The sequence below is a fragment of the Carassius carassius genome, chromosome 6, assembly GCF_963082965.1.
Source record: "Carassius carassius chromosome 6, fCarCar2.1, whole genome shotgun sequence".
Classification (NCBI taxonomy): domain Eukaryota; kingdom Metazoa; phylum Chordata; class Actinopteri; order Cypriniformes; family Cyprinidae; genus Carassius; species Carassius carassius.
The window spans coordinates 3232592-3247003 of record NC_081760.1 but is presented as its reverse complement, the minus strand read 5'-3'; the positions used below and the strand labels follow the sequence as shown (position 1 = coordinate 3247003).

At 38.9% G+C, this 14412-nt stretch overlaps 1 protein-coding gene across 1 annotated transcript in view; it reads left to right on the top strand.

Annotated features, from left to right (window-relative positions):
* The window catches only part of LOC132142115 (uncharacterized), a 46525-nt gene that overhangs the window by 29939 nt on the left and 2174 nt on the right, over positions 1-14412 (top strand). Inside the window, exons 14-30 of the mRNA XM_059551752.1 lie at positions 144-548; positions 888-1217; positions 1685-1900; positions 2443-2472; positions 3453-3585; positions 3668-3825; positions 4312-4780; positions 4868-5171; positions 5757-5875; positions 6509-6596; positions 6815-6871; positions 9591-9922; positions 12165-12257; positions 12330-12523; positions 12945-13039; positions 13946-14054; positions 14269-14355. Coding sequence (XP_059407735.1) covers positions 144-548; positions 888-1217; positions 1685-1900; positions 2443-2472; positions 3453-3585; positions 3668-3825; positions 4312-4780; positions 4868-5171; positions 5757-5875; positions 6509-6596; positions 6815-6871; positions 9591-9922; positions 12165-12257; positions 12330-12523; positions 12945-13039; positions 13946-14054; positions 14269-14355 — 3219 coding nt within the window. The remainder of the gene's footprint in view (positions 1-143; positions 549-887; positions 1218-1684; positions 1901-2442; positions 2473-3452; positions 3586-3667; positions 3826-4311; positions 4781-4867; positions 5172-5756; positions 5876-6508; positions 6597-6814; positions 6872-9590; positions 9923-12164; positions 12258-12329; positions 12524-12944; positions 13040-13945; positions 14055-14268; positions 14356-14412) is intronic.

Below are 14412 nucleotides of genomic sequence, written 5' to 3'. Positions count from 1 at the left end.
TGGTTCCCACTGGACTGCATCTTTTCTTGCCTGTCTCTGCATTCGCTGTCCTTCTCCCTCATTTTGTTTTTCTTTTTCTGTCTCTGACTCATTGTTTCTCTCTTTCCTTCCACTCCAAATACATTATGAACTAACTTGAACAGTGGAGATGCAAACCCTGAGCCTGCTCCTATCATGCCCCCTGAACTTCCAAACCCTTTTATGTCTGACCTTAAATGGCCTTTGACCTCCACCGAGCACAGGGTGCTGGAAGAGGAACTGGCTGAGAAAGTGAAGGATGAGAGGGAGGATGATGAAGAGGATGAAGAAGAGAGGCAACCGGATGTAGAAAAGGATGACATGCTAGCTCGTAGAACAGGAGCGTTTCAGAAGCCAGCTAATGGGACTTCACATAACCGATTCCTCCCGCAGCCGGGTTCAAAGAGAGACAGTGCTACAGGGGCTTCCTTAGCCCAGAAAGGAAGTATTCAGATGGGCACGAGTGGAGACAGAGACTTCCAATGCCTGGAAAGAAACATTAAGACAAAGAGAACCAAGATTGGACAAAGGTGGGACAAGAAAGACTAAGTTTTGTTGATAATATGTGAGTCTAACATGCTATGTGTTGTGGTGAAATAAAAGAGGCACAGAGTCATTTATAGAAACCATAATGCTTGGGCCAGTAAACAACCTCCCAGTTTGCAATAGCAACCACTCAGAACACCGTAGCAATGAGCTAACAATCACTCAAAACATCTTACTGAACAGTTTATTTTTTTGTTCCTAGAGAAGTGAATGTATGTGTGCATTCGTTTTTAACCTGTTTGCATTACTTTTTGCCTTAGAGAGTATTGCACAAACTGAGTTTCTTTTGTCAGGTTCGTTATCAGCATATGCTGTTTTGACAGAAATGAACCAGTCGACCAAGTACCAAAGACACCCGTTCCAGTTGCTGTAGTAACAGAAAAGTGCCCTGACATTGTACGTTTTTCTGCAACTAAGGCCAATCGCCCTGGCATTTACACTGGTGATGAGGAATGTGGGGATGACGATCAATTGGCAGATTTTGAGAAAGATGACATGCTTGCTCAAAGGACTGGATCTTACCAAAAGCCAGGACAGGATTTTAATGCTTTTTTGCCCAAACCTGTTGCTGTCAAACATAAAATCACCCCTGTCTGTGGATCGCAGTCACACGTCAAGCCTAGAGAGCAAGAGACACCCCCATCTCTGGACAGGTTAGGACCCTCTGGGAATGAAGCGCTCGCCTATGAATGCTCTGAATGCTGCTTTTGTGGTGTCCATGCAAAGGAGAATTATTAGCATGGGCCTTTTTAGATATGGTTTTGAGTTTGCTGTGTGCAGGTTGATTTTCAGAGTACAGAGAAGAGATGGATGTCACGTGCATCAATGATTTTTGGTGTTTATTGCCTGTTTAATAATATGTGTGACTGACTTGGAGTTTCTTCACAAAACTGAATAATTCTCCTTGTTTCTAGTCTTTTATTGATATATAACTCTCTCTCTCTTTCTCTCTGTGTTGTAATGCATTTTTGACACCCCTAATAAATCTTTCAGCCTTTTAATTTTTGTTCACTCTGTTCTTTGCACTCTCTGGCGATTTGTGTTTTGTGGTCAGAGAGCAGAGTCTCAGCCTCCCTTTCACAGCCTTGCTTTGCTTTAGTAACCATGGCAACTTTCTCAGCTTCGCCCTTAGCTCTGTGGCCCCACCCCCAAGGGATGCTGAGGACACGCCTAGGAAGTGCCCTCAGATGATGGACAGGCAGGAGGCGGGCTCTGTGGGTGTGCTGGGACATGAAAGTCTTATTAAAGATGAGCCTATTACCAAAAGCCCCTCCCCCAAACCTCACCAACCCTCACGTCGCCCCCTTTGGCAGGAAGATGATGATCTCCCCCCAATGTGAGAAAGCACTTTCAGGACCAATTTATTACTTTTGAAAGCGCTCTGAATGAAATGTATTTTTGTATTTCTGCATGGAAAGATATTGTGTCTCACGCCTGTATCTATGTACCTTATCATTGTTTCACTTTACTTCACTGATTGGTTTGGTGCAATGGTTATCCTTAGAGGTGCTGTAATTTATAATTTATTATTAAAAAGTAGTCATTTCATTTTAAGAGCTGACTGAATATTACTTACAGCTCCAAGTCTATATAAAATGCTTTTCACAACCCATTTTACTGACATACTTTCTGACATGAAGACACACACACACACAAAATGATGTCTATAAAGCTAAAAAATTACATTGCACAGTAGCTAGAAACTATATCAACTCCTATCTAGTATAGTGAGGCAACCTTTTATTTTGAAGGGTAATAATTAACAACAACAAAAAAAGGTCTAAAGTAAGTGTTCTATGATGTTATGTTTGACCATTTTGTTCTTTAAAGCTCAACTTTATTTATATTGTTTTTTTTTTTAATCCATTAATGTTCTAGATTCAGAGCTACTAGTGTTTCTGAAACGGAGTAAGTTTCTTTTCCTTCCTTTCTTTCTGTCTTCTTACTGTCGCTGCAGAACTGAGCAGTTGCATGTACAGTCAACACAAGCATTCAGTGGTGTCTCTATTCACATTCAAATACAACCATTTTAACTGTCATCTAAATTCTCTCTTGTACTTTATGCATGCATATTCAAAAGCTGAGCAGTCAAAAGCCTGTAGCTACACATGCATGCGACAACATGTATTTGAATCTTTCTCATGGTTTGCTGTGATGGATGCTTTTGCTGCCTGGAGGAAATTGTTACACAGACACACACACACACAGATTAACTTACTTCCATAACCTCAATCCACTACAGCACACCCAGTTTTATTAAAGGAACACTTAAACCAAAAATCAAATTCTGTCATAATTTGCTTGTCATGTTGTTCTAAATCTATATGACTGGATGAGGGGAAAGAATAACAATGTGCTGATTGCTCTTTTCCATGCATTTACAATTCATTCGAGTTTACAAGTTTCAAAAGGATGCAAATATGGCGTGTACATATTTAACATTTTATCAAGTCATACAATAGCTTTATACGAGAAACTGACTGAAACTTAAAATCAGTTTTCATGTCAGTTTTGTGAGTTGGGATAAAATAGATATATCAGATTTAGTAAAATTGAATGTGGTATGATAATATGGGTTTTGAACAACATGAGCAATTAAGAAATGATGTTGTCATATACTGTATGTAAATCAGCTTTTTCTTGTACTTGTTCTGTTTGTATTGCTCATGGTTCCTATAACCACGTGTTGTTCTTCCACTAACAGTTCTTCCACTTATCATTCCTTGTTAGCATCATAATAACATTTTATATTTTGTTGCTTTCGTGTCTTCAGGTCAGAAGAAGAGATGTAGTGTTATTTTTGCTCTGGCTTTGATTGCACATTTCCTTCTTCAGCTAAAAGGATTACAGCACTTGTAAACATGTCTGCTTTTGTTTGTTACTCAAAGGAGTGTGAGCTTGATTGACATGCGTGATGAAGAGGATGAGCTGGCCTACCTTCAGCCGCACAGCCAATCACGACATGAGAACCTACACAACCAGTACAACAAACTCCGAGAGGAGGAGGACCAGTGGCAGGACGTGAGTCATACAAACCCACACAAACACATGTTTAATGAGCTCACATGCATAAGTATCTACATTTTCTGGCTTCTGTGTTTAGGACTTGGCTCGCTGGAAGAATCGGAGGCGAAGTGCATCTCAAGATTTGATCAAAAAGGAAGAAGAGAGGAAGATGATGGAGAAGCTAATGTCAACAGATGGAGGACCCGGCCATCGCCGGAAGAGCATCAAGACATACAGAGAAATCGTTGAGGAGAAGTGAGACACAAATTGAACTCTACACCCTCCAGATTTTGGAGGGGTTTAGTGAATATGAAGTGTTGGTATTTTAAAACAAAGTTACTTTTTAGTAGAACCGAATTTTTAAAGGGTCAATGACATGATGCTCTTTTTTTTCCGTCTGTTCATTATTTTATTCAAAAAATACGTCAGTGGCTTGACTAGAATAGCATGGATTAAAATTAATTTAGATGATGAATTTTTATTAAAAAATGTCAGGGTAATACAACTGTCCAGATATCACAATGAAGAAAAAAAAAGCCTAATTAATTTCAATACTGTTTAAAAGTTAGGGGTCATTAGGAGTTGTGTTTGTTTTTTGTAAAGAAGTAAATACTTGTATTCAGCGAGGACATCAAAAATGACAGTAAAGATCATTAGAAATACGTTTTGAGAAATATTTCCGAAACCTTTTTATATAAATATGAATATTTGTCACTTGATTTTCTATTGATTCTCTTTCAGAGAACGTAGGGAACAGGAGCTACATGAACAATACTGTAAGGCCTCCACTCCAGAAGAAAAGGCAGCTGTGCTTCAACGCTATGCTCTCCGTTTCACCATCAGTGATGCCATACTGGAGAAACTCCAGCTCCCCAAGCTGCCTTCTGCGGCTTCACCGATGCACACGTCACCTCTCCATCAGCCTGAGAAGAAGCTGACATGCACCGCCTTAGCAGAAGCAGAGGATCTAAAGCCTGAACTAACTACCCAAACACACCACAGTGTCCATGTAGACCAGAAGACTGCACAAAAACAGGTACAGGCACAGCCCGAAACCCCCGAGCCATCATCTGATGAGACCACAAACGCTCCAAAAGTCCTGTTAGTGCCTACACAAGTTCCTCCTGTCCCCTCAAAGCCTGTATCCCTGATCACCCCAAAACCCTACAGCCAGCCCAAATTCAGCCAAGGCCTCCGCAAATCAATAAAGGCAAGACTATCTTACCAAGGACTATAATCTCAATAACCAACAACTAATAATCAGCTTAAATAAATGTGTGTTCTGTTTTTATTATAGAGCGATGGGCTGATACGTGTGAACGGTGACGGGACTCTGCAAGAGAACAGAGAGAGGGACGATAAAGATTCTGTGTCGTGTCCTCAAGTCGACTTATCTTCCTCACCTCCAAATCCAGTTACTCAAAGTCAACTAAATGAGGAGCTTATTGCTTTAGAAGCCTCAGACCACCAGCAAAGCTCACAGACAACCGTTTCTGACCAGGAGAAAGAAGCCGGAAAGAAGGAAAAAGAGTGTTCTCTTAGTCCTGATGAAGTGAATAACAAAGACATCTCAACTACACCATCGCTGTCAGAACCAGAAGGTTGAGGATTATAATATTAGCTATAGTTTGTAATATTCAGCGGTCATATGATGAGTAATAGACATACTGACATACAATGAAGGTTTACTGTAACGTTCAGAAATCAAAACTTCATCCCGTGTACTTTTAGAATTAAAGGGACAGTTCACTCCTAAATGAAAAGAGTCATTATTCACCCACCCTCTGTAAACTGTATGCATTTCTTTCTTCTGTGGAACATAAAAGAAGATATTAAGAGGAATTTCACTGTGTTTTTCTCCATACAATGGAAGTCAATGGGCACCAATCAAGTTTGGTTCCCAACATTCTTCCACAGAACAAAGACATGCATACAGGTTTGAAATGACAAAAGGTGAACTATCACTTTAAGTAGCTAAAGTAGTTTAATAGATTGACAGTTGGCTGACCACATTTCACATCAGCAACACTTATTTGATACTTATAAAATTTACTGTAAGTGCAAATATATGCAAATTACTAACTGAGCACAAAACAAAATGTGCTTATATAATGTAACCCATTTATACCAGAGGTAGCATAGAATGAATGATTTTTAAATTAAATTATAGTTTCCTATTTCATTAGGAAAGCAGCCAGGGCCTGACACAGTGATGAAGCGCAACTGTGTGGTTACAACAACCATAGTGACAGAACTCACTCAGACACAGTCCGTCCCACCAAATGACACGTCCAGCACAGAGCAGGTGGGCCTTCATGTCTCTCTTTTCACTTTTTAATAAAACACATAACCTTGCAAAATAATTAAAGCATCGCAAAAGAAAATAAAGTTTTGCAAGCAAAAATTAAAGCATTTAGAAAAAATAAATGTGCTTTTTACAAACGAAAATAAATAATTTCAAAAGAGTATGAAGGTCTACATACAGAATTATTTATTTTTCATTTGTTTTGGAGTTGTCCTTCTTCAACCTGTTTTTGTTTTGTTAGAGATCATATCACGTCCAGCTTTTTCATATACAATTTTTGAAAATGTTTTACGATTTACGACATGTCATTCCATAGGAATGATTGTTTGATTATTATTTGATTAATTTGTTACTCTTCCTGGCAGTGTTTAGTATACATAAATTCAAGTATGGCGATTATAAACCATTAAGAGTATTAAAGTATGTCAATATTTCCATGTTTTTTATTTTATTTTTTTTCATTTTCAGGCTGTATGTACAGCTGACTATATATTATTCCTCACTTATTTGTAACAGAGGATTTTTGTCAGCATCAATATCATACCTTCAAAAAATGTAGGTGAATGTGTTGTTGTGTATTCTGTTGGAAACCTGCTTATGTTTCCACATTGACTGTGATGATTTTCTTTTTAGTTTGATTCAGACTGTAATTCATGTGATCTGAGCTCAGCTGCCGAGTCCACCAAGGCTGAGCAGACTTCACACTCACTCTCACTGACAGGTAATACAACTTTTACACTTTCCATATCCACATTTCTCTCATAATGCGATGACCAAATTAATCCCTTATCCACACTTCTCACACTTTTGAAGTCCTTCATTTACTTCCTCTAAATCCTCTGTTGGTTTGCTTTTCTTTCTGGTTTACCTTTTTCTCTTGCTTTTTGTCTCTGTCATTGACTACCCTTCTTTCATTCGGTGTGCGTGTGGGTCTGTTAGAGTCCTCACATTCCTCTAGTAGCTCTAGGTTACGCTGGGAGTTCTTCGCTCCGACAGGTAAAACTGATAGATGAACTAATAGCACCATCTCCACGAACGGCAGATGATCCATCTGCTCATCTCTCGTCTGTTAGACTTCTCCTGTTGAGGTCTATCATACAGTAAATGCTTGTCTGCTGAGGGCACTATGAGACAATACAGACTTTTTAAACTGTTTTTGAGTGTAGAGGAGAGTGGGGTAAGCTGTGCCACACTAATTTAAGTTGTCATGTTTTGTAAGCACCAAATCAGCATATTAGAATGATTTCGAAGGATCATGTGACACTGAAGACTACAGTAATGATGCTGAGTTTTGCATCATAGGAATAAATTAACTTTTTACAATATATTACAATAAAAAAATGCTTATTTTAAATTATAATAATATTTCGCAATGTTACTGATTTTACTATATTTTTTGATCAAATAAATGCATCCTTGGTGAGCAGAGGGGACTTAGTTATGAGACTTATTATTACTAGTATATGCAGTAGTAGAATGACAAAAACCTTTCACAGTTTCTTAAGGAGGAGATTGATTTTGCCCACTCACATCTTACCCCACTCTCTCCTCAACTAAAGATCTTTCCTTCTAAACATATGGTCATTTTGTCCTCATCAGGCATCTGTAGCATATGTCAGCTCTCCATGACTATAGAATAGATTTATTTAGTCTGATCATTGTACAGTTGTGCACTGAAATTAATCATGTAGGAATTAAGATGCTCTGTGTTATATTGCTTTCTTTGTTGTTTTCCTGGCTATATTCACTGCTCTCAGAGAACAGATCCTCTTTCTTTGAGACAGGGGTTGCTGCAAGTCAGAGTAATGGGTATGCCAAAGGTGAATTTTACAACAGAAACTAACCCCTAAGCCTAACCAATCAGAAAGACCTTTATCCACGCCTCCTACCTTTAGGCACACCCACTTCTCCAGCCTGCAGTTATCCCTTCTCACCTTCTTTTGGCTCAGCTTATACCTGCTATTCATATCCATCTCAGATGACAGAGTCACAAGTGGCCTGCTAAATACAGATCTAAACAGGGTAGGGATGCCCGATTATGACAAAAATCATAATTGTCGATTATTCCCTTGAAATTGTAATTGCTATTATTAATTATGATTATCACAATTTCCACTGAATGATATGTTTATACCATTGTTTGAAGCAACCGCATGCCATATTTTTAGATGAAAATAAACAACCTGAAAACACTCAAACTGAAAAACTTGTATTGCTTTTCTATATTACTAAGCCTCAAACGTCGACTAATAATATTAATAAAAATAATAATAATAATAAAAAGGTTAAAATACGAATGATATTATAATGTTATACTAAAACTAAAATTAAAACAATGGAAAAACCCTTAAGATAAACTGTAGAAAGAAAAAATAAAAAAAAAACACAATCACTCAGAATAACATGAGTGGACTCTGAACGATTCTGGTTTGAACGATGTAAATGAATTAGATTAATTGTGCAGCCTTAAAACAGGGTCCAAAATCTTTGAATGTAGCACTTGAACCACATTCGGAGGTTATCAGATACACATGACCACTCTGCATTTGTAGTGTGAAGTCTATAAATATTATCAAAATCTGGTCAATAGTGGATACAGGAGATCTATTGGAGATGCATGGGAATAATTAAAAATACCGGTAAGTGTAAACAGAGATTATATGATAGATGTCAGTACTGAGTGTAAACAGATATTATGTCTCTTCATTTTTCTCAATCTCTTTGTGTCATTTTAGTGTTTTATGCTCTGTGTATCTGTGCACCAGTTTGAGCTCCTGTGGTGTTGTCGCTTTCATTAATGTAAGAGGTTAATGAGAATATGATGAGTTTCTAAAGCCACTGTTCGCTCTTCTTTCCTTCACAGAGGGGACAGACTACTCCATTGACTGTGTAAGTACTTAAGTTGTGCCAAACTCACTCTCATTCTTCATGAATGTCTCTTTATTTCCTCTTCCTGCATCTCTTTTCAGTCTGTTTTTCTTTTGTTCGTCACTCATTGTAACATTTTGGTCATTTCGGCTGCTGGAGTGCTCAGGGTGGCTTTAGGGAAACAGATTGAGTTGGATGTCTTTGCCGTTGCATTGCTTCTCACTGATGTTTCAGTGTCTCACACCAGTAGCTTTACATTTTTAAGACAACGTGTTAAGGTATAATACAAATAGTTAAAAAGTGTTAATGCATTTCAAAAACATTTAGCATTCTGTTGCATTCAGCTGCATCTAGCAGTTTCTTGTGTGTGCATCCTCTCTTCCTACTGTTTAGAGTGCTGTTGCTGCCTTGATCACACTGCACACAATTCTGTGTTAGTTTAGTGTTATGTACTATTATACTGTACTATTTATTATTTTCAAAGAGCTTTTATATTTGTATATTTTTTAAAACATAGAAACATTAAGACAATTTTAATCAGATTTCAAACCAATTATGCATGTGCTTTTAAACAGTTTTGTAAACATTGGAATTCATGTGTATATGAACTGCAAAATCTATAAAGATATTATATTTTATGACGTAAATATATTTGGCAAAATATATTTTGCCCCCCCAAAAAATGTTTCTGCCAGTCTGAGGTAAGGTTTGAAGTAACCAACTGAAACAAGCCACCCAACAAATGTAGTATTGCAGCAAATCACAGAATTAGAAAAATGAGGCCTCATTTTGCCAAAAAAAAAAAACTCCAGGTTACAAAATTGATGTTAAATTATTGATAATTTCTGTACTTTGAAGTACTTGTGCTCATACAAGTTGGAACAGTGTAGGTGCACCCTGCCTTCTTACCTTCCTTTCCTTTTTCCCGTTCTTTTTCTCTGTGTGTTTTTGTGTGTGTGTGTGTGTGTGTGTGTGTGTTTGTTTTTGTGTGTGTGTGTGTGTGTTTGTTTTTGTGTGGGTGTGTTTGTTTGTTTTTGTTTGTGTTTGTGTGTGTGTGTGAATCAGATTGAAACCCCAATGTTGAACCTTGCAAAAAGGGTTGACCACTGGACATGGGATCCTAATGAAGAGCGTAGACGGCAGGAGAAGTGGCAACAGGAGCAGGAACGTCTGCTGCAGGTATAATAGCCAGCCAGCTTGGGGTTTGTGTGAGAGAAGTGCGCACCTGCTGTTCCGTAGAGACAACTTCTTCTGTTGTTGTGTTCTGGTTAGCTGTTTCCCATCTGTTCCTGTCTGCCCTTCACTTTCTCTCAAATCTATCACACTGTTTGTTGACTTGTGTGTAACTAGAACCAAACTTGTATGACTTCTTTCTTCTGGGGAATATAAAAGGAGGAATTTTTGAAGAATGTGCTGATTAGTTTTGTCCATGCAGACTCATGCATGACATTAATAGTTATTTAGCAAGGATGGATTAAATTAATCAAAAGTGACAGTAAAGACTTTACATTATTAAAAAAAATATTTCAAATAAATGCTGTTCTGTGCTTTATATTCATCAAAGAATCCTGAAAAATTGTATCATGTTCACTTTTAGTTTTTTAACATTGTTAAAATAAGAAATCATTTTTGAGCAGCAAATCCGTATATTAGAAAGATTTCTGAAAGATTATGTGACACCGGAGACTGAAGTAATGATACTGAAAATTTAGCTTTGATATTAATAAGAAATTAATAAGGAGCATTCTAATATAACTTAAAATGGAAAATGGGTTGTAACAATGTACAAACTCCATAATCATCGGGAAGAAGGAGGCGGGAACCGGCGAACAATCAAATAGAAACTTTAATTACAAAATAAAGACAAAACAGCGTGTCAGCCCCTCACGGACGACTGGCGCGCACAAATAAAAACCAAACACAACTAAAAACCCAGGCCTGGTCCTCTCTCCTCCTTCACTGTCGTCGCTTCGGTTTTATATCCCTCCATCTCCTCCGTGGGTATCCTCGCTCCTGTTCCCACGTCTCTCGGCCCCACCCCACTCGTCACATACTCCCATCGCCCCTCGCAGGCCGGGGGGTGCCCTCGAGACTGCGCTCTACTCCCCCTCCCTCCCTCCAGGGGGGACCGCTCACGGGGACCTGCGGGAACCTGGGGGTAGGACAGACAAGGCGAGAGAAAAGGAGATGGAAGGATGAGGAGCGACAGAGACGAGAGAGGGGAGAGAGGAGAAAAAAAAAATTCTGGTTCGCAGACGCACTGCCGCTTGGCCCTCCACCAGCTGGGTGATCTCCCCCGTGGTGCCTGGCGGTGGCACTGGACGGCCCTCGGTGGACTGCACGACACTCCTCCGCCTCCAGGTGGATGGCTACGGCTCCTCCGGTTTTGGGCAGCCGGCAGGAGTCCCCCGTTCCCTGCTCCTCCCCATTCAGGCGGACGGCAGCAGGCTCCGGCTCTCTGGCGAACGGCGCCGACTCCTCTGCTCCCTCACGGACGGCAGCCGCCCCTCCACATCACGGGCGGCCGGCAGCGAGCTCGCCCGTCCCCGGCAACTCACTCCAGCCCACCGCCTCGAGCGTCCATGGCGGCACACTCCCTCACCTGCTGGATGGCACCGCGGATTCACCACAGCGGCGAGGGATCTCCAGCAGCACGTCCCTCCTTCTCCCGGGCTTCGGCAGCACTGTAACAATGTACAAATTTCAGAATCATCGGGAAGAAGGAGGCGGGAACCGGCGGACAATCAAATAAGATTTAATAATGACAAAATAAAGACAAAACAGCGTGTCAGCCCCTCACGGACGACTGACGCGCACAAATAAAAACCAAACACAACTAAAATCCAGGCCTGGTCCTCTCTCGTCCTTCACTGTCGTCGCTTCGGTTTTATATCCCTCCATCTCCTCCGTGGGACTCGAGACCGGTGGGTCGAGCAGGTGTCGCTCATTTCCAATCACTCCACCGGCCTCGCTCCGCTCGTCACATGGGTATTTTAAGTATGTTTCATAATATTTTTCACAATAATATATACAGAAATATCAAACTTAGCTTCTACATTTTTCTTTTTAGTAAAAAAGAGGTATGCTCCTAAAAATATCAAGTAGTGTAAGCATCAAGTAAAAAATATACAAGAATAATAAAGTACAAATTATTATCCAGAATGTTTCCATGAATATACACAGTGAAAAAAAAGATAAATATCAAGAAGTCTTCTTAGAGTTCCTCCATGTGACCTAAACAACACATAGCATAAAAATAACATGATTCATATTCACTGTTAATGTGTGGGAAAATGGCAGCCAGCACATTTTTCAGACTTTCTCCTTTTGTGTTCCACAGAAGAACGAAAGCTGAAACAACATAAGGTTGAATAAATGATGACAGAGGTCAAAGATGGAAGTAATCCCTCTTTTTCTGCAGGAGAAATATCAGCGAGAGCAGGAGAAGCTGAAGGAGGAGTGGGAGAGAGCGCAGAGAGAAGTGGAAGAGGAGGAGAGGAGACACCATGAAGAGGTGCGTCTTCCAGTTGTTTCACATGACATCTAATTGGTCCTTAATAAACACTAATTAGTTCTTAATTTATAGGAAAGACAGATACTGGAGGAAACCGTGACCCCACTGACCCCTCACACCTCAGGTTTATCATCCAGTATGGTGACAGAAGCTCCGCCCCTCACCCAGCCCTCGGCCCCATGTGACACCGTTGTCCTCTCCTTGGCTGACTGGGAAAGGAAACAGGAAGTGCTGGAGAAGCAGGCGAACCAGAGTAACAGACACAGGTGGAATAAATACAAAATAATATTCCTTTTCCAGCAGAATGGTGCTGATTCTGGTGATCCTTCCTGTGGCTCAGTGGTAGAGCATTGCTTTAGCAGCGAAAAATGTTGAGGGTTCGATTCCCAGGGAACACACATACTGGTAAAATAATGTATAGCCTGAATGCACTGTAAGTCTCTTTTAGCGTCTGCTAAATGCATAAATGTAAATGTATATATGGTTGCTTGCCATAATAACACAAAACCTACAAAAGAAATCTAATTTTAACATCCACCTTAATTTCATTTAGAGTCTTTAGGCTATAAAAAGCTGACTTTGATATACTCTGGCAACCTGTCATAGGAAAAAGTGTAACAGAAAATAAAGATTCAAGCGTTGACTTTTCTGAAAGGATGTTTCAGTCTTAATTTAACCTTTTTTTAGCCCTGATCAAGTAAACACAGCAGCTCAGCAGAACGGTCAGAGAACTGAGTCTCAGGAGAGCCAAACAGCTACACCACAACTGCAGTTTATACAGGGTAAGACACACACACACTTCATCTGGACCATAGAGGTCTTAAACAAAGTGTAATTAATAAAATAAATGTTTTTGTGCATTTTTGAAAAGATATCATTTACAAAAAAACATTTGATAGACTGTAAATGTCAGGTAAAGGTATAACATAAATCTTATTTTCAGAAATGTTTTCAAACATAATTTTCAAGGTGAATTATAATATGTTATAATAATTTTTATTAATATTGTTATTATTAATTAATATAATATTAATTAAATATTATGACTTTGATTTGGATGATGAGATATTTTTGATATTTTTAAAGCTAATATTTAAAATATGACATTTAATAATTATAAGATTTATATTTGGTTATAATAGGAATTCATGATATTCTAAATAATCATAACAATAGTTATTTAGTTATTTATATTTAATTTTATTATTTGTTAAATTAACTGATGTATTTTGTATTTATGAGTCATGGATATTGAATGGTTTTCTTAGCTTTCATAAAAAATATATATATATATATAGGATGATATATATATATATATTTCAAATGGTTTCAAAACAAAAATGAATGACATTAATAATACACAGATAAACATCTAAAAGGATCCTTTTCACAAATTCTTCCTGTTGTTTACGCCACGCTTGACCTTGATTTGGAGGACAAATGGCTTTTACAAATAGCTAAACTTCTTATACAAACATTTTAGAAAACTTTAAATAATAATTAAAAAAAAAAAAACTTTTAAATTTAAAATAACCATAGTCAACCTTAAAAAAGAAAATGCAAGAACATGTATTTTAATGCTTTACTCATCTGCCACAATAATGTTTGCATATATAGAAAACACACTGGATGCTCAATTAAAACAGTGAATTAGCAGACATGCATTATTTCTTTGTGTGTAATTACAGATGGCTCTTGGAGCCGTAAGACTAAAGAAAGGCAAGAGGATTTGAAGAAAACTGCTTCACTGGATCGTAAACAGAGTCCACCCCAGAGCCAGACCACAAAGATGAGGAGGTACGTGGATGTGTCTGTGGGATTGCATGCTGGCTTGAATAAACACATGCGTGCCAAATTGCTGCTTGGCTTTGCTATGGGTGGAGGATGTTTAAAAGATCAGATCAGTATGAGGTTTATTTTTTTTCTGGCACATGGAACATTTCTGAATACGACTTGCTTTCACAGTTGTGTGTCTCTATGCTTGTGTGTATGTGTGTGTGGCTGCTGGCAGGACTGGGTCGTGTGAATATGTTTTAGGGACACACCCATCAAAATCACCCACACCTTCACAAGACACACCACCTCCATCACCCAGCAGGTATGAGCCTTCGCTCCAACACATACTCAATCACATGGAGACATGTGTGTGTGTGTG